Source organism: Podarcis gaigeae (assembly GCF_964106915.1).
Source record: "Podarcis gaigeae genome assembly, chromosome: 1".
NCBI lineage: Eukaryota > Metazoa > Chordata > Lepidosauria > Squamata > Lacertidae > Podarcis > Podarcis gaigeae.
Genome location: NC_139678.1, coordinates 117,684,102 through 117,705,086, shown reverse-complemented (window position 1 = coordinate 117,705,086; position 20,985 = coordinate 117,684,102). Strand labels below are relative to the sequence as shown.

General features: G+C 39.0%; 1 protein-coding gene across 11 annotated transcripts in view; it reads left to right on the top strand.

Moving 5' to 3' along the window:
• The window catches only part of DYNC1I2 (dynein cytoplasmic 1 intermediate chain 2), a 34,929-nt gene that overhangs the window by 2,519 nt on the left and 11,425 nt on the right, over positions 1-20,985 (top strand). For 4 of the 11 annotated variants that reach the window (XM_083708074.1, XM_083708075.1, XM_083708073.1 and 1 more), the window contains exons 2-5: positions 431-548; positions 2,626-2,740; positions 7,533-7,623; positions 12,631-12,746. In XM_083708074.1, the coding sequence (XP_083564200.1) occupies positions 431-548; positions 2,626-2,740; positions 7,533-7,623; positions 12,631-12,746 (440 nt within the window). Of the gene's footprint in view, positions 1-430; positions 549-2,625; positions 2,741-7,478; positions 7,624-10,979; positions 11,040-12,630; positions 12,747-20,985 lie in introns of all 11 variants that reach the window. The other 7 variants (XM_083708065.1, XM_083708068.1, XM_083708066.1 and 4 more) reach the window with 3 other exon arrangements.

The following is a 20,985-nucleotide window of genomic DNA, read 5'->3' as shown; positions in this document are numbered from 1 at the left end:
CTATGCTGCCTTTGATTGTTTTGGATATAGGAGTATCTGCAGAGTTTGGTTTGCATTTCTCAGTTGTAAACAAACAAATACAACCTGTTTGAAAAGGATGTACTGCATTATAACCCCCTCTATTTCGCTTTTAGAACAGGGGTGGCTAACCTTCCCACCATCTCTGACCATCGGCAATGCTAGCTGAGGATTTCTGAAATTTGAGTCCAGAAATGTATTGAGGGCCATAGGTTTCCCATCCCCTGTTCTAGTCTTTGGAATGCAAAAATTGAGTCTACTTTTGGTACATAATATATGTCTTCCAAGAGAGGTTAAGGTTTTTCATATGAGCATACATTTATTCTAGGGAATTTATTTATGATAGATTTGCATAAGGGCCTTTCATTTATATATATAAAATTCTTCATGTAATCTTGTATTTTGTTGACAGGATTCTAATCATGTCTGATAAGAGTGAGCTGAAGGCTGAGTTGGAGCGTAAAAAACAACGCTTGGCCCAAATCAGAGAGGAGAAGAAGAGAAAAGAGGAAGAGCGAAAGAAAAAGGAAGTAAGAACTTTTCAAATTACATCTGTGAGATGATTGTATCCCAGCTTAATATATTGAGATAAATAAACAAAGGAGCTTTATTCACCTGCTTCACTCCTCCCTACATGTGAGGAGGCCAAGGTTTTGTTTAAGCTCACAGAAGCACATACATATAATGCTAAATTGTGGTTTAGCATTTGTGTGATCCAAGCATGTGTGTTACATGCTAAAAAAATCATTGAAAATAGCTTCATTCTTTTAACTGGATATTCATTAAAATGTATGTTATCTGATGACTATGTAGTGTATGAAAGATGACAGCTATGTGGCACGTTGGGTGAGGTAGAAGCTATCTGCATCTGTACTGTCATCATGAAGCTTGGCTTTGTACTCCAAGCATAGTCTTACTTCTGTCCTGTTCATAGACTGCTCCAATAGCAGCTTAGTTTATGAGAACACTACCTGGCATGGCTCATCTTCCTGTAAGGGAAGGTTTTTCTCTAGCGGCATTACCAAAGGCAGTTCATTTATTCTTCGAGGCATTTTAATGCTGTGGTATGCTTGTGCAAGGGCATATGCATTCTGAAGTATTAAGATTGTAAAAAGAAACAAAAAACTGTCCAGCATTCTGCTCTGGGATGGCTCAGTCAGTAGAGCCTGAGACACTTAATATCAGGGTTGTGGGTTTGAGGCCCATGTTGGGTAAAAGATTCTTGCATTAGACTAGATGATCCTTGCAGTCCCTGCCAACTCTACAGTTCTATGATACTCTTATTCCTCTGGCATGCCAATATTGGGTGTGTGTGGAGTAATTGGACCCTATGGTAATGATTTAGCAATACCGGAAAAATTTAAAAAATGCATATTTAAACCATTCTAATTAGTGTTGTACTATTTTTGGAATTTTGGTGTACAAGCACAGGAAAACAGTTCAAACTGGAAATATTTTGTTAAGACCCTCAGTTGAGGACAGTATCTTTCAGTCAAATTTGCCGCACAGGGTTCTTTAGAAAGGAAGGAGAGTGACATATGCCAGTTTGAGGCCCTTGGAGAAAAGATGTCTTATATATGTGATAAATAAAAATAAGAATGCAGTGCCATTTTAGTACTTTCTTGATCTTTACCCAGTTACTTTGCAGTCTTCATATACTGGGAAATTGGAAGTTGGTACAAACACTGCCTTAAGTGCACAATTGGCAGAGATTATGTGTAGGTTTTTGACAAGCAGCTGGTATGAATCTTGGCTCTATTTCAGCAAAGCATTTAAGACCTGCTGAAGTTAAGCTTTGATGAACCAACTATCTTGAATGTAACTTCTGTGTAGTTGAACTGTATAGTTGTCAGATATCTCACTATGTGATTGAACAATCCAGATATGTCAATTAGAAGCTAATTTTTTTCTCAGTACAATGCAAGACTATGGTTACAGAAACTTAGCTGGCTGTTTTCTAATGGTTCAGTTTGATATAAATCGCTTTTTGATAAATATATAATATCATGGATCTTTGAATTTGCATAAATCTCTGGAATGGAAAGGCTAACATCAATATCTTTAAAGCATTCACTAATGTTAAATGCCATAGCTGGTGATTGAGACCATTTAGATGGGCTTTTTCTTGTAGATTGGGCATTAAAAAAGAAACAAACAACATCCAGAAATCACAGAGTGGGGGTGGATTTTTAAAAAAGATTGGCAGTTTTATATTTACTCAGTAACATGGAAATCATCTTTTTTCACACCTACCACAGACCTGGTTGATATTTTCATTGAGCTATATTCTCCTGCCATTGACTGATTTTAGGGTAGACCCTTAGGCCATTTGTTGGTCTTCGGGAACTTGCTACAGTAATAAGCTTAAGTTCCTACCCCTATCCACATTTGCCTTGTTCTGTGTTGTGACCAAGAAATGGCTAGAGCTGGCACAATTCTTCCTCACTGACTTTATAGTGAAATATAGATGCAATTAATATTACCTGTATCCCATTTCTATGAAATGAAGTAATTTTTCTTTTAAAACCTTTTCCTTGCACATAAAACAAGTGGTATGTGAAAGTATGCACTGTCACACAACTTGTTATTTTTTTAAAAAAAATATAGACTGATCAGAAGAAAGAAGCTCTTCCTGTACAAGATGAGTCTGACCTTGAAAAGAAGAGACGGGAAGCTGAAGCCTTGCTTCAGAGCATGGGTTTAACGCCAGATGCTCCTATGGGTAAGAGTTATAAAGAAAATTTATCATGAATATCTCTCACCACCATCTTAGTGGTACTTGTATTAGCATGAAAGTTGTTACTCACATATGCATGTATCTGTTGTATGTTCATTATTGTCACAGCTTTTCTTGTGATGCTTCTCGTAACTTATTGCTTATATCTGATTTTAAATATGGCCATACACAGATAAGTATAATTTGATCATTTATTGTTACAATATTTGGAGCATAATCCCAGAGCTTTAAAATTGTCCTATAAAACTAAAGGCTAAAGTATCTGAGATATGAAAGTAATATGAAGGCATCCCAAGCTGGATTTGTTTAATTTATTCACACTATATTTCTAAAATATAAAAAATGTAATGTATGGATTGGGTGCAGGGTTCCCCAGAGAGGCTTCCTCTGGAAGAATGGTGGCGGTGGCTTTTTTTTGTCCATTTTTCCCTTTGCCCAGTACCCTCCCATGACACTTCCCATGATGTTCCAGAGGGTCTCCTGGCCTGGCAGAACAGTTCTGCTGGGTGAAATTGGAGGAAATTGCCTCTTTCCTTCCTCTTATGGGAGTATCCCATGAGTGGAGTTCTGCTTGTGGGAATTCAAGATTCAAGCCAACGTTTCTGTTATTTCTTAAAGTACCCTTTAAAAAAGTGTTCAAGCAGGATGTCTTAAACTATCTGCGGATTTAGCAAGTAGAAACAGGAATATATTCCTAAACTGAACATATATTTGTAGTTAATATTACAGATGCCATAATGCTTAAAGGAGAGTATTTTCAAAGTACTTCTAGTAATTTTCCTTTTAAGTTGCTAAAACTTTTAATGGTTTCTTTTAAGCTATCTGTAGGCATATAAAAAGGAGACGATAACTCTGCCACAAGGGGGCATTGCAACATTGCAAAAGATTAGATAAAAAGCCTACCCTGCATAGATATGATACTTTTTCAGTTCTTCTCTTGGAATAGGGCAGCTTCCTAACCAGTACAAAATAAATATTTTGTCCGCATGTACCTTCCTTCGGCATCAAACACTGAGAGCCAGTATTTCCCAAACACAACACCCATCCTTTTGCCTTGTGGGCAAACGAAAAGGTGCCTCTTCTGTGGCCCAGGTGGGTTGGTGATCCTTAAGGGCTGCATACTCTGGCAGAAGATTGTGAGGGGCCCAGTATCCCCTGGTTCTTGATCCTCCTGCAGTCTTCGATCCACCACTCTGTCAGTGAACATCAGGAGGGAGAGGGATGAATTAGCATTTAGAATGGCATATGACCCATAGAACACCCACGTGCCGCACTCATCTGCTTTGGTGATGTAATTCTTGGGCAGCAGTCCATAGCACCCTGTCACAAGTGAAGAGCCATAAATCCAGCCTTTGCTGGTGGTGACCTGCTCCACGGGAGACATGAAGTCCCTTGGGACAAGCTCCAGCTCATCTTTGTTCTGCGGGGTGTATGGGTAGATCACCTGGAGGGTCTCATGATTGGCAAATCTAAGATCCTAGGAGAATATTGCAGCCATCCAGTCACAGCCCAGCTTGACATCTATGCTCTGAGCTAACTTCTTGAGCATCGACAAGGGGCTGGCTTGGAAGTGATAGGCCAGTGTGACGTGGAGCTACTTCTTGTGGGGTTCCACATGAACATCGGCTTTAGAAGTGGCTTCCATAGCAAAGTCTGCAGCAAATTTATTGAGGACCTCGGTGCTGTCCTCCTTGACAACGTGATTCCTTGGATGTGATTCCTTGACTCCTTGGATGTGAGGGCGATCTGGCTGCGACATAAACATTTTTAGTGCAGTAGTATAACTGAGGCAGCCTCCTTTTGTTTATGTCTACTTTTCAAGCTAATGTACACTGGTACCTCGGGTTACATACGCTTCAGGTTACATACGCTTCAGGTTACATACGCTTCAGGTTACACGCTCCACTAACCCTGAAATAGTGCTTCAGGTTAAGAACTTTGCTTCAGGATAAGAACAGAAATCGGGCTCCGGTGGCGCAGCCGCAGGAGGAGGCCCCATTAGCTAAAGCTATGCTTCAGGTTAAGAACAGTTTCAGGTTAAGAACGGACCTCCAGAACGAATTAAGTACTTAACCCGAGGTACCACTGTATTTCCAAATACCAAATAGCCTTTAACACTGCTGATGGGAATATTTTGAAAAGGAAAAGACACTAGTAGAACTTGGTAGCCATACTTTTATCAAATATAACTTCATTGGCGCTTTTGTTGGAAACTGCTTCCAAAATTTCAGGGCTGGTGGTGCAGGAAGGACCTTAATCTTTGGTGCTCCTGTGAAGATTATAATATTTGGCACTGGATCGTAACTGACCATACCATTTTATTAACAGGAGTAAGTCCTATTTTGTTCAGTTGGGCTTAGTCACCAGTTTTGTTATGCTTTGATCATTTTGATTTAATGTTTGAATTGGCAAACTCTCCTTGTTGTTCAAAAAACGATGAGCTAATTTTATTATTATTTATTAATTTTATTAATCGGCTGCTAATTCAGCTTAAGTAGAGTATGTTCAGTTTTGCTTCATTAACATACCAGTTCTAATTGTATTTATGAGGTAAATAGTAATAGTGATCACATTTTAAAAATACTTCCCGATCATTAAAGGGAAAGACATGCAGATGGAAAGCACGCACACTGTGGAGTGGTCTGGACAGTGGGGAAATTCTTGCATAGGGGAGCATTTAAAATTCATGGGTTGTGCCCATGTTGTTCTGTTCATGCAAGGGATTTCACTTGTGCAGTAGAAGACTCCCTCCACAAAATAATCGGCTTTAGGGATTCAACTTTCTGGAGCAGACTTGGGAGCGTGAGGTGCATGTGGGGAGAGGAGTTGGAAGAGAATTTTTGTTGTACAAGTGGAAGTCGTTGTGTGAATGTGATAACATTTTTGGGCACACCTCCATGTTTCCGATCTGTTGTCTGCAGTGGTTTAAAATCTATTCTACCACTCTCTACTCTGGCTCAGGTCTCACTGAATTGGAAGCTATTTGCTTCCTAATCAATATTACATGTAAACTACTTTATTGGAGGAAATACTATAGTTTCCTCTAATAGAAAAAGGCACCTACAATATTTGAAGGTTCTAAACCAGAGCTTTTGAAACCTTTCATGTTGATGACACACTTTTTAGACATGCATCATTTCATGACACAGAAATTCAGTTTTACTAGCAAACAGGAGGTTAAACTAACCACTTTCCAGCTGCCCTGGAAGGAGTGTGGGGAGTTTTTGCGCAACACACCTACACACACTGTCGCAACATACAGTTTGGAAAGCTCTGTTCTAAACCATCATACTGTTTAACAACCAATAGATGGCAGTAGCAACTAGTTAAAAACATAACAAAGAACTTGATTCAGCATGCCCCTCTTAGAATAATCAAATGGGTTGTGTCTGTCTCCAGGACTAAGTGTTAGTGCATATTCTTTTAAAATAACATGAAAATAGCAGTTCATTAAAAAACAATGTTTTGATTTTACTAGTCCTATAGAAGGATTAATGTGTTTTCTTAAAAATACCTTTCCATTTCCAAAGCTTATATTTTCATATTTTGAAGACACTGAGCAGTGACGAGTAGCAAGGCATATGATTTTTAATATAGTGCTGTAGGATAAGACATTCTGTCCTTCCCCTTTCTGAAAATATTTCTTATAATCAGCAATTATATCTGCAGTTGGAACACTTTTAATTCCTTTGTATAATTCAAATAAGAAATCTGTATATCAGTTCAACTGCATCAGCATAATGTTTATCGATTGACTGGCTTTTGAGTTTCCCTTTCCCAATCAGAATTGCCTGAGATTTACCATGTGGTTTATGTGAGATGGGGGGGAAACTTTATTTGTCAATGCCACCTTCCCTTTCTATTTTGGAGGGTCCCCAAATCCTCCAGAGTAGCTTTTCTGGGGTCAACAGAACAAAGAACGAGTCTGAAAATTGCCTCTCCTTCCTCCAGCAGAAGCATCCTGTAAGCTGAATTCTTCTCATGGAAACTCTGAATCCAGCTCAATACATACTCCCATTTATCCTCAGTGAAAACAAAATTACTTATTCTGGGGATATTTGGCTCTGAAAAATGCAGATCTGGATAAAAACCAATGTAGAGACATTAAAACTTGTACATCTTTATTGGATGTTGCACAAGCATAATTAATTTATAGGCACATGTTTTAGGTTGCATGCTGCTGCTTCCCATTTACCATTCCAGTTGCACTAAATTTGTATCACAAAATGTTGTAAACAAACTTCCCTTTTAAGGTGAGGCTTTTAAAAATATAATGTTAAGAACTTATAAATCGAGGTTTAGCTGAAGAGAACAAACTGTTTTCAGTAAATAATTACAAGTTTAAAACACTGTGTTTTGGAGAAGAGCTTGTTTTATGACTCCTCACCCCCGCTCCAATAATAATTGGTATTATAAGATATAACAACCCCAAATTCATTGTGTAAATTTTAATAACATATTTCAGTTTCTGAATAACAGTTTTTTTTAGCAAAGTATTAAGCTGTAGAATCCTTATTATCCCAGCATTTTGTATAAAGTATACTTGCTACATAACCCCAAAATGCATTAAATGCTAAAAACTGCATGAGTCTCCAGCATGATATGTTAACATTGTCTTTTCCCCTTTTTTTCTATTATTCATTTTCATCCATTTTATTTTATTTTTTGTTTACCATCACTTTTTTAATGCTTCCATGTTAAATTAATTTGGAAACATCCTAAGCTGTGCAACCTCTACGACTAGTAACAGCGGATACCTGTCTGTTTCACTATTTAGTCCCTCCTCCTATGTCTCCATCTTCGAAATCTGTGAGCACACCAAGTGAGGCTGGAAGCCAAGATTCTGGTGATGGTGCTGTTGGTTCTAGGTATGTTTTCTTAAAAGATTTCCGGATTAAATATGTTGGGGTCTCAAAAATGCAGTACAGTATTAAAATTGACAAGTGTTAACGTTACTGAAAAAATAATTTTCTGCTTTAAAGGTATGGCGCAATCTCTCCAAACATGTCATAGGACCCAGTAGAACCCTCTCCTCAGAATGAGAGGCTGGTGTGATTTCCTATTTCCCCATCTAGCCTTCTCTTTCTAGTCCAGGTTTCTACCCAAGAACGTACTTTAACGTTTACCAAAACTTTTGGATGAAATCTTTGGTTACAGAGGAAGGGTTAGATGAGGAAGTGGGCAGTGTGCCAGCATCTGGTTCTAAGTAATGAGCAATTTCCATATACTAGGGAGGGAGGGATTGTACCATATTTTTAATTCTAAAATACTTTAATAAATCACATAGTTCACTTAGCCAGTGTTTATCCAATGCTGCACCCCAGTTCATTGTTTCTTGCTTCTTGTTTTTAAATTCAACTTATTACTCTGTATGCTCAAATATATCTCTCAGGAACGTTCTGATAGTTATTCATTTTACCCTGGGATTGCTATATCATCACTGGTGGGGGGTGCACACACGTACAGACATGCTTATGCGCTGAGCATTGGTATTTTGAGCAGATGTCAAGATCATCAGTGCCATGAGTCAGGTTAAACTAGCCTACATTAGGGTGTAAATTATCTCCCTGAAGAGCCCAGTCTCTTCCTAAAAATCGGTATTGTGAGAATTTAGGATTGGCTTTCTTGGCTGTATCCATGTACATGGAACATACAGTCTTAAGTTGAAATGGAAGTATCATTTCACTACTAGATATTGCCTCCTGGTGGGCCACCAGTAAGAGAAACTGTGTCATTCTGTATTAATTCATATGGCCATAGATAGCCTTAGTTTACCATCAACATGTGGTTGGGTGCAATCATGTGCAGATGGAAATCACTTGTAGTGTAGTAGTTCAGTTGTGACTGTGGGCTTCATTTCTGCCATTTAAGAAACTTACTTTGTTTTGAAAAAAAGAAAAATGATGGTATATCTGACCTGAGCCCTCAAAATAGGGTAGAGTTCCACTTTCTATTGGAAAATAAGGAAGCGTATCTTTAGGTTAAGCACCTAGGGGACAGAACGTATACTTTGTAAATTCCACAATCATCTGGCAATGAGGGAGCCACAGTAGCACCAGTCCTTCATGTGCCAGAAGGATTGCATGAGAATTTCTGGATCATACAGGAGAAGCCCATCTGGTGGCTTCTCCTGCGTAGTTTGGGGATTCTCGTATTACATTTGGTGGGGTATAAAAGAGCAGCTGTGGTTCTGTGACTTCCCTGCCATGAGAATTATATGAATACCAGGTCTTCCATCATGGGCTTCACCCAATAAATGGTGTTGATTAAGAGTTCTAGCCAACTGTGTCTATGGATGGGTGGAACACAGTTTCATTCACACAGTGTGAATAACACTTTCTCTCTTCACCCCTGGAGCCCCCTGCAATGCTCTGGAGAGTTGAGGGACCCTTCAGAGCAGATGCAGGGGGGTGCAGGGGCCAGGAGAGGAAGGGGATGTTCTGTGAGTTATCCAGTGCTTGTGCAAGTGGAAGAAATCTTGTACCTGGTCCCAGGGGGTTAAGAGTTATCTCCAGATTTATGTTCTTCCATACAAAGCTGCCTGAGTCCTAAGATTGCCTTCAGATGCCCTGTTCTCCATCCTTCCAGCAGCAGGACAGGGCCTTTTTTGCTATGGTACCAAAACTAGAATTTCCTCCCTGGGAAAACCAGTAGGTTCCCTTTTGTCTGCTTTAGGCAAGTTTTGAAGATCTATTCATTCAGGTGAATTTTTAATGTTAGCGCTCTGCTATTTTGTAAACTTGTTATGCTTTTGTTGCACTTCTACATTATTAATATTTTGTTGGATTGCTGGTGATTTTATTTTTGTGTGCTGCTTTGGTGCATCCTGTTGTAGAAAAGAGGGGTATGAATTAAATTTAATAAATAATTGGAGTAATGAATTTATAGTGAACAGTAGACCAGTTATTTTAATGCAAAATCTATCTGAAATGATTTTCGAGTTTCATGAAAGCAACTTAATTACTTATCAAAAGACAAACTTCTTTATTCAGAATTTTGAATGTGGTTAGTCATTAGAACGTCTAATATGTGTGTTTATTTATATTTGCTTTGCTTTTCTACCATTCTAGCATTTTCTAGCATTCTAGTAGGCCACAAGACTAAAATGTATACAATTTTATTTATGTAGGTTAAAGCTAATGCTTGGTATGTTGCTCTATATACTATATAGTTGCAACTTGAAATATTTCCTAAATGGTTGTTGTCTTAAACTTACTTACAAGAAAGTAAATCTCAAATTCAGCAGACTTACTTCTGAGTAAACATAGTTAGTACTGCACTGCTTAACTTGCTGAATGCTGCAACATTGACTGTCTTGAGTTGGCTTAAAATTAAATGACATAAGCCCAAGGCAGTGCTTAACCCATAATTATAGCAATGTCACATCTTGGAAACACTAGCAGCAGTATATCCCAGTGGAAAAGTGCTTTTTCCTGCACCCAAAGGTTTATGTGTTGACTCATTTCCTTTACCAATATGACAATTTCCTGAACATATTTAATGCTTCGGGCAAGATCACAGTATGTTAACAAACTGGATCTCGGGTGACACCACTAAATCTATGTAGCTGTATAGTGTTAATAAACTCTTAAGATAAGTCAAAGCTTATCCTTGACTGAATGCATCTCTAAATACAGGGGCTGTCACCTATTTAAAGAAGTGTTAGGTGATTCAGTGTATAACTTTTAAATTTGCATACATTTGCATGTGTATAAAAGATCTGAGGGTAAAGAACCCTGCTCTTTGTTACGACCTGATGCAACACATGCAACACATGCACATCTATCTAAGAAAAGCCATTTCTTCCGTGTGGGAAATAAGGGGGGGGGGGCGTGTCTTCTAAGGAAATACCTACCTTCCACAGGTGTTGAATTAAAATCTTATATTTAAATTAAAACAATTACACTTTTTAAAACCTCAGTTTTAGCCAAGTAAAAAGGTTTTAATTAGTCTTACTGATTGATCAACAGAATCTGTCGCTCTACTAATTGTTCTGAACTGTATGTTTCTATTTTAATTGGTATGATGCATGTATTGTTGTAGTAGCGCTGAATGTCCACGCAATTTCCACTAACTGATATTTCTGGCACTTTTAAAATATCTGAAGCCATGATATTATTGTAGCTTCCAATAGCTTTTAACATTTAATAGAATGTATTTGCTTCACTAATCTCTGGCCTTTTTTGCTAATGCTGCATGGTTGTTCTTCAACCTGTGTTGTCAGGACGCTGCATTGGGATACTGATCCATCAGTTCTACAGCTTCACTCTGATTCCGATCTGGGGTATAGCAGAGATTTTTTTTTATCTTCCATCTTTGTTGTAATGATTGTCTTTTATATAAGCCAAATTATTTCACGTCTTAAAATATAATATGTAAAACAATTTTAGCTATGCGTTTAAGGTTGCATCCAGATCATTAAGTGAAAGTGATGTATGTTGTGCAGTTTATTGATCATCAGCTTCCACAAACAGTATGTTAAACCAGAAAAAGGTTTTGTGTTTGGGGAGAGCTGTTTGTTATATGACTGAACAAATTTGATCTGGCGCATGTGCATTTCTGGATTGCAACCTCTGAATTTATATTCAGCATCTTAATGCAACTAATTTTCTAAAGACTTTTAATTTACTAATATACTAAATATTCTTGTAATTATTTTTTTTAATGACTTTATGACATCCATGTCAAGTCGTTAGTCATGAATGCCTTGTCTAAGTCTACATACCTTTGATAAAGCAATAATACTGGTCTTACAGGATTATTGAGATAATGTATGTGGCTTGCTTTGGGCACTTGGGGGGGGGGAAATATGTTGTATTTTTATAATAAGGGAAGAGGGCCAGTAATTTTGGGGGTTTGCCTTACTCATTGAGTGAAAACATAGGCGTTAATGTACATATATCTAGATCAGGGGTGGCTAGCCTATAGGCTGGATCAAGTGCTCCAAAATTTTTGGCAGTGAAAGTAAGTTTTAAAGTAGACTCAGAGCTGGGCCTTGGATAGAGAGCTCCTTGAGGAGGGATGCAAATTGTTCCCTTCACACAATCAGATTGGTCATTTGATGACCTGGGAAGGAGCAGTAACCTTCCTCAACTAGTCTGCACAGATCAGACGAGAAGGAGGGACTGTGTGCTGGTTTGCATGTGAGAGGTGCTTGCAAGTGTGGGGTGGTTGTACTCTCTTGGCCATACACACCACTGGCATGCAGCCCCTGGAAGGTTGGTCAAGGGTGAATATGACCCTTAGCCAAAAAATGTTAGCCACTCCTGATCTCTGTCAAATAGTTCCCTGGGAATCTTGCCAATTGGTGATTGATGAGGTATTGCAACATATTGTTTTATTAACTGCATTATATTATTTCAAGATGGTAACACAGTTTTCTGCAAGTTAAATTGCAGTTGTGTTGCATTGGCACAGAATTCACACATTTTACATTGGCTTGGTCCAGAGGCATGCTGTTCAAATGAAGTGGGCAGAATGTGGCTTTCCCATCCCTAAAAAACTTCTCATGGGGGCTGGAGTACACTACTGAATGGAGTGGACTGCAGCACGGGAATCTGAGGAGGTTCCTACTGTTGTTTATGGAGGAAATTTGTTTAAAACTCAGTGCATACCAGTTATATGGGCTAGCGTTTCTGCCATCTGAAAAAGCAGCATAACAAACAAATCAGTTTCTTGACATTTTATTTACTTTCCTTTGTTTCCCCTTCTGTGCTGGCTTTTTATTTTAAAATAAAAAGATGTATAATTCAGCAATAGTTAAATTTAATACTTGTTATATAGAGATGATGGATTGTCTGACTTTCCACAAATTTGTTCTGTGTAAGTTGCATGAATTGTAGTTGCATTATAACTTTCTCCATCATTTTTTTTAGACGTGGACCTATTAAACTTGCAATGTCTAAAATTACACAAGTTGACTTTCCTCCTCGAGAAATGGTCACATACACAAAGGAGACCCAAACACCAGTTATGACTCAGCCAAAAGAAGGTGAATATGACTTACTCTTCCTATTCCTTTGTTTTAAAAACCCCGCATGAAGAGGGTGAGATGGGTCATGCCACAGGGGAAAATTCCAAAACTTATTTTGTGAAAATACAGGAATAGAAATGTTTGCAGGACAAGAAATTACTATTTTTGCATGTGACTTTGGGGTTTGATAGAATATTGGCTTATTCGTTAGATGGTCTGTTCCTTAACTCTACAAGTTGCATCCAGATTTGGGACTTTTTTAGGCTCCATGGACTGAATCCTAATCAAAATTTATTCTCATGGGCCAGAATTGACAGGTGTGCAGGGCTGCTCACTTGTCAATCACCTGGTGTCACAATGTTGTTGGGTGATTGAGCCATTTGAAGTTCTGAAGTTAGGGCTGTGAAAACCTGATCCAAAGAGTTGAAGGAGGAGAATCTTTCTAGAACAGTGTGAGGGGCTGCAATAGGAAAGAGCACTTGGTGAAAATCACTGATCCACCATCTTCCTCCAGCAAGGAGTCTCCACTGGATCCTGGTTTCCTATGAGCAGAATGAGCCCTTTCAATTGTGGAGGGCACATCTGGATCCGACCCTACTTATTTTAACGACGTTCTCTATTATCAAATTAAAATATATCCTTCAAAGATGAATAATACTTTTTGTTTCTTTTACATAAGGTGTAAACAGTGGAACTAATTATGATAACGAATGCAAAGAAGGCAATTACATATAACAGTGAGAGCCAGGCACTGTGACTTTTCTGAAGCTCTTGTTACAATGCAGTGTTCGAAACTCCCATTGTTCTAGGCGCATTTTGTGACAGGGAATTTCATTAGCGCAAGCAGTTTCTGAGCTGTGGGCACAATACTGTGTCTAAGATTTCAGATTAAAAGGAGGACCTTTTTCTGCCTCACTACTTCCAGCTACTCTCTGGAGAAGAGACCCTCTTAATAATATTGGGGGGTGAGCATGGGAAGGACTAGACCATGTGAAAAATGAACATAATATTTTAGCTGCAGATCATTCCTTTTCAGCTTTGTATTGTTATAAAAAAGCACACCTAGACGTTCTGTTGTTTCGCCAATAACCTAGGTTTAAGGTGCCATTTAGCTCCTAGCTTTCATATCTCAGTTTCTAATGCTGTTACAGTGCCTCTGGGAGCCTAATGGGCAAGCCATATGCTAAATTGAACAGTGTGTTTCTTCTTTGGCAATGGGAAATGCTGCAGCAAAAACTAGAAAGTATCAAAACTCTTTAAGTTCATATGGTCCTTGCCTGTGCATACACATGACTTTGGCTCAAGCCTTGTATGGCTGTGACAGCATGAGGAACGGAGGAACAGAAAAGTGTATTTGCTAGTATGTTTGGCTATATAATTCAAGGAATAAAAGTTTCTGCTGTATATCTACAGTCTTTGATGCCCTGTCTTTTAGTTCAAAGAATTTACAAAGTGAGTTTTAATGAAAGGAAACATACTTAGGATTTCAGCTTTAAAAGAAGACAGGCTAGCTCAAACTGCATCTGTAGAAAATGTTGTTTAATGAAGACACTTCTATAGTTTTGACTTCATTTGGTTCTGTAGCTAGAGTTTTCATTTAGAGGTATAAGGTCATGTGCTTTCTCCATCATTGAGACATCTGCTTAATTGGGTGCAGTTTAATTCCATGATGATAGTTTTCTTCTGCTTGTCTCATGTGAGCAGATCTGACTTGAGTATATGAATACCAAGAGTGATGGTTCGTTTTCTTTTTCATGAAGTTGAGTTTGGCTGAACTAGTTTTCAGTCAGAATTACAAATGAAATTGAACCTTGGCCATGCTGTAATTTCATGCAAAAACAAACAAATTGTGCAAATGTCCACCCTTAGAGGTTACAGATGGGACATGGTACTATCTCTCTGTATCTTCCATAGAAAACCTAGGAAGCAGCATCGGTGCATTAAGATGCGTATCGTGCCCAGTGTGTGGGGAACTTGTAGAATTGGGTACAGAAGTAAAGATCCATCTCTTTCTGGAATCTGAAAATGATTAGAAAAGTCATGGAGGATAGGTTCATTAGTGATCATCTCATGCTCAGTGTTCGTATGTCTGTGACTGTTGGATGCCAGAAATGAACAACTGGAGAGAAATCACTCCATAATTGCTCTATTCTATACACATCCTCAAGCATCCATTTCTAGACACCGTTGGAGACAGAATGTTGGGCAGATGGGCTATTGGTCTAGCCCAGTATGACAATACTTATGTTCTTAACCACAGCCTGTCCATCTAATTCTTCTTAGAGTGCTCCCACAGTAAAATAACATTTCTGGATAGAATACTGTGTGTTAACCGAAACTTGCGTATCTTCTTCCAGCTATGTGCTTTTGAAATAGGATTCAATAATCCCAAAATATGAGCAAACAATTCCAAAGCAATGAGAGAATAAAAGGTGGCGCAGATACTTGTTTCTCTTAATTGCCAGTGCCAAGTTCTGTTGTAGAATAGTCAAGTGAGCTCAAAATACAGTATAGTATAACGTTGATCTCCTCCCAATCCATCTTTCTGCTGTTTGCTTTGAACTGAAAAGTGCATAAGGGATACATGTCCAGGTTACGATAGTCACTAGAGATTTGGGTGTTGATGTTTATCTTTGGGGAATACAGAGTAACTTCAGATGGCCTGCCAGTTATTCACTTATATCAGTAAGAGTCAGATACTGTTGAATGAAAACCTGTAGTTGTTTCCTTACAGTGTTACTGATGGGTGTCACTGTCAGTACTTTGATGTTCAGAACTTCTAAAATAATGAGAGAAGAAAGAAAATAAGGCAAATTGTGCTGCTCTTTACATCCATATTAAGCAATACAGTTCCGATTCAACAACTTTTCTCACCATCACTGAGACACTGAGGCAGAGAATGTTTTTCTGTTAAGGACTGCTTAATCTGGTAGCAGGGACCAGAGCCAGAATTGGATAGAGTTTGTTTCATTGCAGGATTCCATAATGTGCTCTCTGTCTGTATCACTGTCTGGGAAGGCTGCAGGTTCCCTACTGCTATTTCTGATTTTAAAAATAAAATCATGTTTTGATATTGTCAAACTTTGTATGTCTTAGCTATATAAATTCAATATGTGGGCTTGTGTAATAAAAATAATGTCTGAACAGCACAACACTTCCCAAGTGGAACTGTTTTTAAGAGATATTTTTGACTTCGTACCTGCCTAAAATATAAAATGAAATACAGATGGCAAATGTGATCTGAAGACACCTTCAGCTTAACAAAAGCCACCCATTTCACAGATGATTTAACTTTGATTAACCTACTCTGCAGCAACAGATTACACAGGCAACTGGAACTTCACTCTTGAGTGTTATTGCTGGGTGCTGTCTAATTTACAGCCCTGCTTTTCTTTCCATCTCGACAAAATACATCACAATTTTGATGTTAACGCAAAGTAAGAATTCACTGGTTCATTAAACTTGAATTTACCATTCATTGACAAGGGATTTGGCATTTTAAGAAGTAACTACTACTTTTACACATATTTAATGCTTGCCTTATAACCTTAGATCCTCTGTCAAGGGAAAAACACAGAATTAACCACTTAGCATAGTGTAATGAATATTCATCAATAAAATGATTTGACATACAGCTCCACTTCTCATTGTTATGTTCTTATGTGGCTATTAAAAGTTTTTAGTGAAAGGTTTAAAAGAATGTGAAATAATCCTAGATAGGGAATAATAAATAGGCTAAAATAACAAAAGAAGTGAGGCTGGAAATAGGAACTCCTCAAGAATTTGACTAGAACAAAATCCAGAACGAGTACAGCTGCCCTTGTCATCTAATAGATGAAGAATGGTCTACTCTATTTAATGCAGTCATACTTTAATTCATACATTGACCTAGTTTGCATGTCACGTTAAACCATAGTTTAAAATGACCAATAATTCATATAAATGAGCAACATCCTAGTGCGTCCTCCTCATAAGTTCCCCACCCCACCTCTTGTGTCTCTAAATGAAGCAGGTCAAAGTCTGGCATCCATATCTTCCGAAATTGGGTTCTGTTTTTTCTCCTCAAACTAACCCTACTGTTTATGGTTTGCTTGGAAGAAGAATGAGCCCAGGTTCAGATAACATGACATTCTAGACTCTGGTGCATTAAGAGCTTCTTAGCAGCCTGTACTAGCTAGCCTGTGGCTCTTCAGATGTTGTGGACTAAAACTCCTTATCGGCTCCAGACAGCTTGACTAATGGTCAGGTATTGTGGAGTTGTAGTCCAGCAGCATGTGGGGCAGCACACAGGATAACCACCCCTTTTAAATGATTGTTTACCGCTGGCATCTTGTATGCCACCTTCCAGCAACTCCTGCAGCCAAGCTGGTGCCAAACATACTGCTCTGCTTTCCTTTGGACCACATCAGTGATGCCGAGAGGTCTTGTTTTCTGGGCAGCCCAGGACTTCAATTTACACTGTCCAGGCTTGCACCTCAGAGAGGTGACTACGGTGCTGCTAACACAGCAAAAATAACACAGGATGCAGCAGTTACAAGTTACAAGCACAGCAGGCACTGTGATTCTCCAGCAGTTTGACTTCACCCCCAGAAGCACACTCCATTGTCTCTTGAGATAGACTGATGCCAACCAGAAAAGAATGTGGAATAGCCAACATGGTAACATCCAGGTATTTTGGACTGCAATTCCCAAGGTGCCTGACTCTTTGTCATGCTGGCAAGGGCTAATGGGAGTTATAGTCCACAACTTCTGGAGGGCACAACTTTAGCTACCCCTTGCTTAATGTGTCAGGCAAACTGGGCTGTCATACTGTACTACTATATTTGCAGCAGCTAATACATTGGATGTTAAAGAGGGGTGGCAAGCCTTGGTCATTACGAGATTGCCTTCCCAGATAATATGCTTTTGGGGGAATGTATGTTAGTGAGAAGAAATAGTTTGGTTGTACAGCTTTGGGTCTGTTTGCATATCCTGTTCACAATATGGTGGTTTTATTTTTGCCATCAGTGTGTTCACTGCTTTATGGAGTAACAAACAGAAAATCAGTTCTTATACCTGAGGTGCCTACAATCTAAAACTCAACAACCCGGGGAGGAGATGTAAGTAAGAATGAGGGTGGGAGGACATGTGCTCATGTACACGTATTTAAGCTTAGTTTTAGCAGGAATTTAAAGCTAAAGCTTGATCAAAAACCTGCACCAAAGAGTTGTATTTTGAGGCAAAGGTTGAATGAAGGGGGATGTGTGCTGTTACACAGATGTTATAGACAGAAAGAGTACCAAGAGAGAAGGCAAGCTTGTTTAAAGGACCAGTGACATTTGGATGGCCATGCATGGCAGAGATGGAGAAGCAAAGGCAGTAGGCAGGGGTGTTTTGTAAGATGCGGGCAGATCAACAGAAGACTATGGATTGCCTGTTTTTTGTTTAAAAACATTATTTATTACTACTTTCTAAAACATTTATTAGCCACTCTTCAGTCTTAGCGTGCAAAGTGGAATACAGCATTAGACATAAAATGCAGTAAATATAAGAAAATAACAATCACAAGTTGTAGGAGTTAAAAGTCCAGTGGAAAAGAAGGGCAGACAACATAAAATTCTTTGGCAAATAACTTTTCGGCAGGTGCAGAAAGGGTTGTAAAGACAGCACCAGAGCCTGCCTGGGAAAGGTTCCCCAGTTGAAAAGGCCTCCTCTCCCATTGCTACCTACCTAACTTCAGATATCAGAGGGATATGGAGCAGGTTCATGCAAGAGCAGGTGATCCTTGAAGTATGCTGTCAGACTCATTTTGCCATCAGCCCAAATGGAAAATAATAGTGACCCAACTCACAGGAGTCAGAGAATTACAGGATATGTGTGGCTGTTTTATCATTGCTTGCATTTTGCCCTTTACTATTTTGTTTGCTTTGAAAGTAAGTAATTTGTGTTGGATGCGGAAGATGGCAGGAAGCTGATGTGGGAATTTGAGGAGGTAATGGAAGAGGTGAATTACTTTGGCAGTAGACTGCTGGATAGAGTTGAGACGGCTGAAGCGGAATAATGGAAAGCCAGAGAGGACAAGGTTGCAGTAGTCAAGGCAAAAGAAACCTGGGGTGTGAACTAGGCTTTTCATCAAAGGGGAAAGAATTTTGATGAATTCATAGAATCATAGAACTGTAGAACTGTAGAGCTGGAAGGGACCACAAGGGTCATCTAGTCCAATCCCTTCAGTGGAGGAATATTTTGCCCAACATGGGGCTCCCACCCCTGAGATTAAGAAGTTCCTGCTCCACCAACTGAACTATGCTCAGGTGTATCAAGTATGAGGGACCTGTTGTTAGACTCTAAATTCTATGATTTGGCTAATGGCAGGGGTGATGGGAGTTGTAGTCCATCACATCTGGAGGACCACAGGTTCTCCATCCCTGGTCTGCATTTCCTCAGTGCTGTACAGGAGAAGACAACTCAATTTGGCAAATTAACTGATTATAGGGAGCAAAGGAGAGGCAGTGAGGAGTTTAAAATGTGATCCCCATTGTACCACTCACAAGGATATCTTTCATCGTGGTGAAAAATGGACAGAGGGGTCATCTCTGACATCATGTTGAGCTTCAGAGGCACTTGGAAAACAGCGGTTACTGCTTCCAAGTGCCTGAGGCTTAGTACAACGCCAGGGAGAGTTTTATCCCCAAGTTGGGGAGGGCATTCATGGCAACCAGAAATTTGTTTAGATGCTAAAGTCAGCTAAAGCTTGTAGACCAGCAGAAGGAATAATTGAAATCAATCCTTTTACGCTGCAATGGTGGAATTACGGAGTGAGTTGTATGTAGATAGCAGATTGAAGTGAAGTAATATTTCTGTTTCTATTTTGTTTGATATGAGTGTTGATAAAAACTAGGTTAAGGGAAAACTGTCTTCTGGCTACACTGTGGTTGGTTTGATTCCACTGCCAGTATGCTATTAAGTAATCTAATGTGACCATAATAGGGTGAAAGTTGCCTGTCATCTATATGGTGGCACATACGTACATCTAAAAATACGGTGTCTTAACTGGAGATGAGAAACTGCTCCAGTGCATCTAATGTATATTTAAGTAATTGCTGTTATAACATATCTAGCGCTGGAATGCAGCAATAGTAATTCCTAGAGACTGACAGCAAATGTGGAGTATTACGTGAGAATGAGTTTGGATCTTGTTTGCATAATATGTGCCATCTACGCTGAAAATGTGAAAAGGGAGGGGCAACTAGGGACAAGATCTCTTCTCTGTAATATTTGTAAAGGATGAGGTCACTTAGGCACTAAAGGGCTGACCATTTGCATTTAACAAGGATTTGACTTCTGTCACTGAAAATGGTACTTAGAATCAGAGTGCTATGACAAAGCTGGGAGGCTGGAGTTTAATTTTAGTTTTATGGCATTAAAGCTTGAAACAACTTAGAAAGGGTGAGGGGAATGCATGCTTTGTAGTCTCAGTGGCATTGTTTGCCGCAGCAAGTCTGCATGCAAAGGAAAAAATCCATGCTTAATTCAACCAAATTATTTAATCCAATCATTGTCTTGTAATTTGCTATTTGCAGTGCTTCATCTATTAAATGAAAATTAAGCATTTATCAATTTTCCCTACACCAGTGCTTGGGGAGAAATCTTGTTTGAGGCACACGGCACAGAATCGCTCAGTTATCCAGTTTTCTGATTAATAGTCCATTGTATGTACAAATTCATCTTAAAAGGAGCAGTGTCTTTCTGTTTCTCTGTGTGATTATTTTGCCCAGAAAAGCTTTCATTTTTTTTAAGTAGCACAAAAGCTGTAATTGGCATGCTTTGTAAGGAAATGTCAATGTGCAAGAGAGTGGAGATCACTAAGAATTCTTTTACGCGTTCTTTCCCCTTTGCACCACCGCCTCCTCAGCAGGGTCACTGAGATCACTAGCTTTTCTTGAAATGGCCATTTTCACTGGCAGGTGCATTATACCCTGTATTTTCAGATTGTTTTTCCATTCTGAATGTTTGGCAGGTTGATTGCTCTGGCTGCATTGACGGAGAAAGGGCTGACAAATGCGGTTGGGCTGGCTGAAAAGACAGTGATTACTGTTTTCCTTTGTGGCTGATTGAGGCCCTTGAAAGGAAAGATTTTAACCTTCACCATTTGGTTCAGAAGTATGAGCATATATTGAAATCATTCATGCCATTTATCCTAGTTCTGTAAACTTGTCAGAACGTAAAAATCGCTCAATTTCATATAATGTGGGATTGGCATACGTCATTATCATTTTGA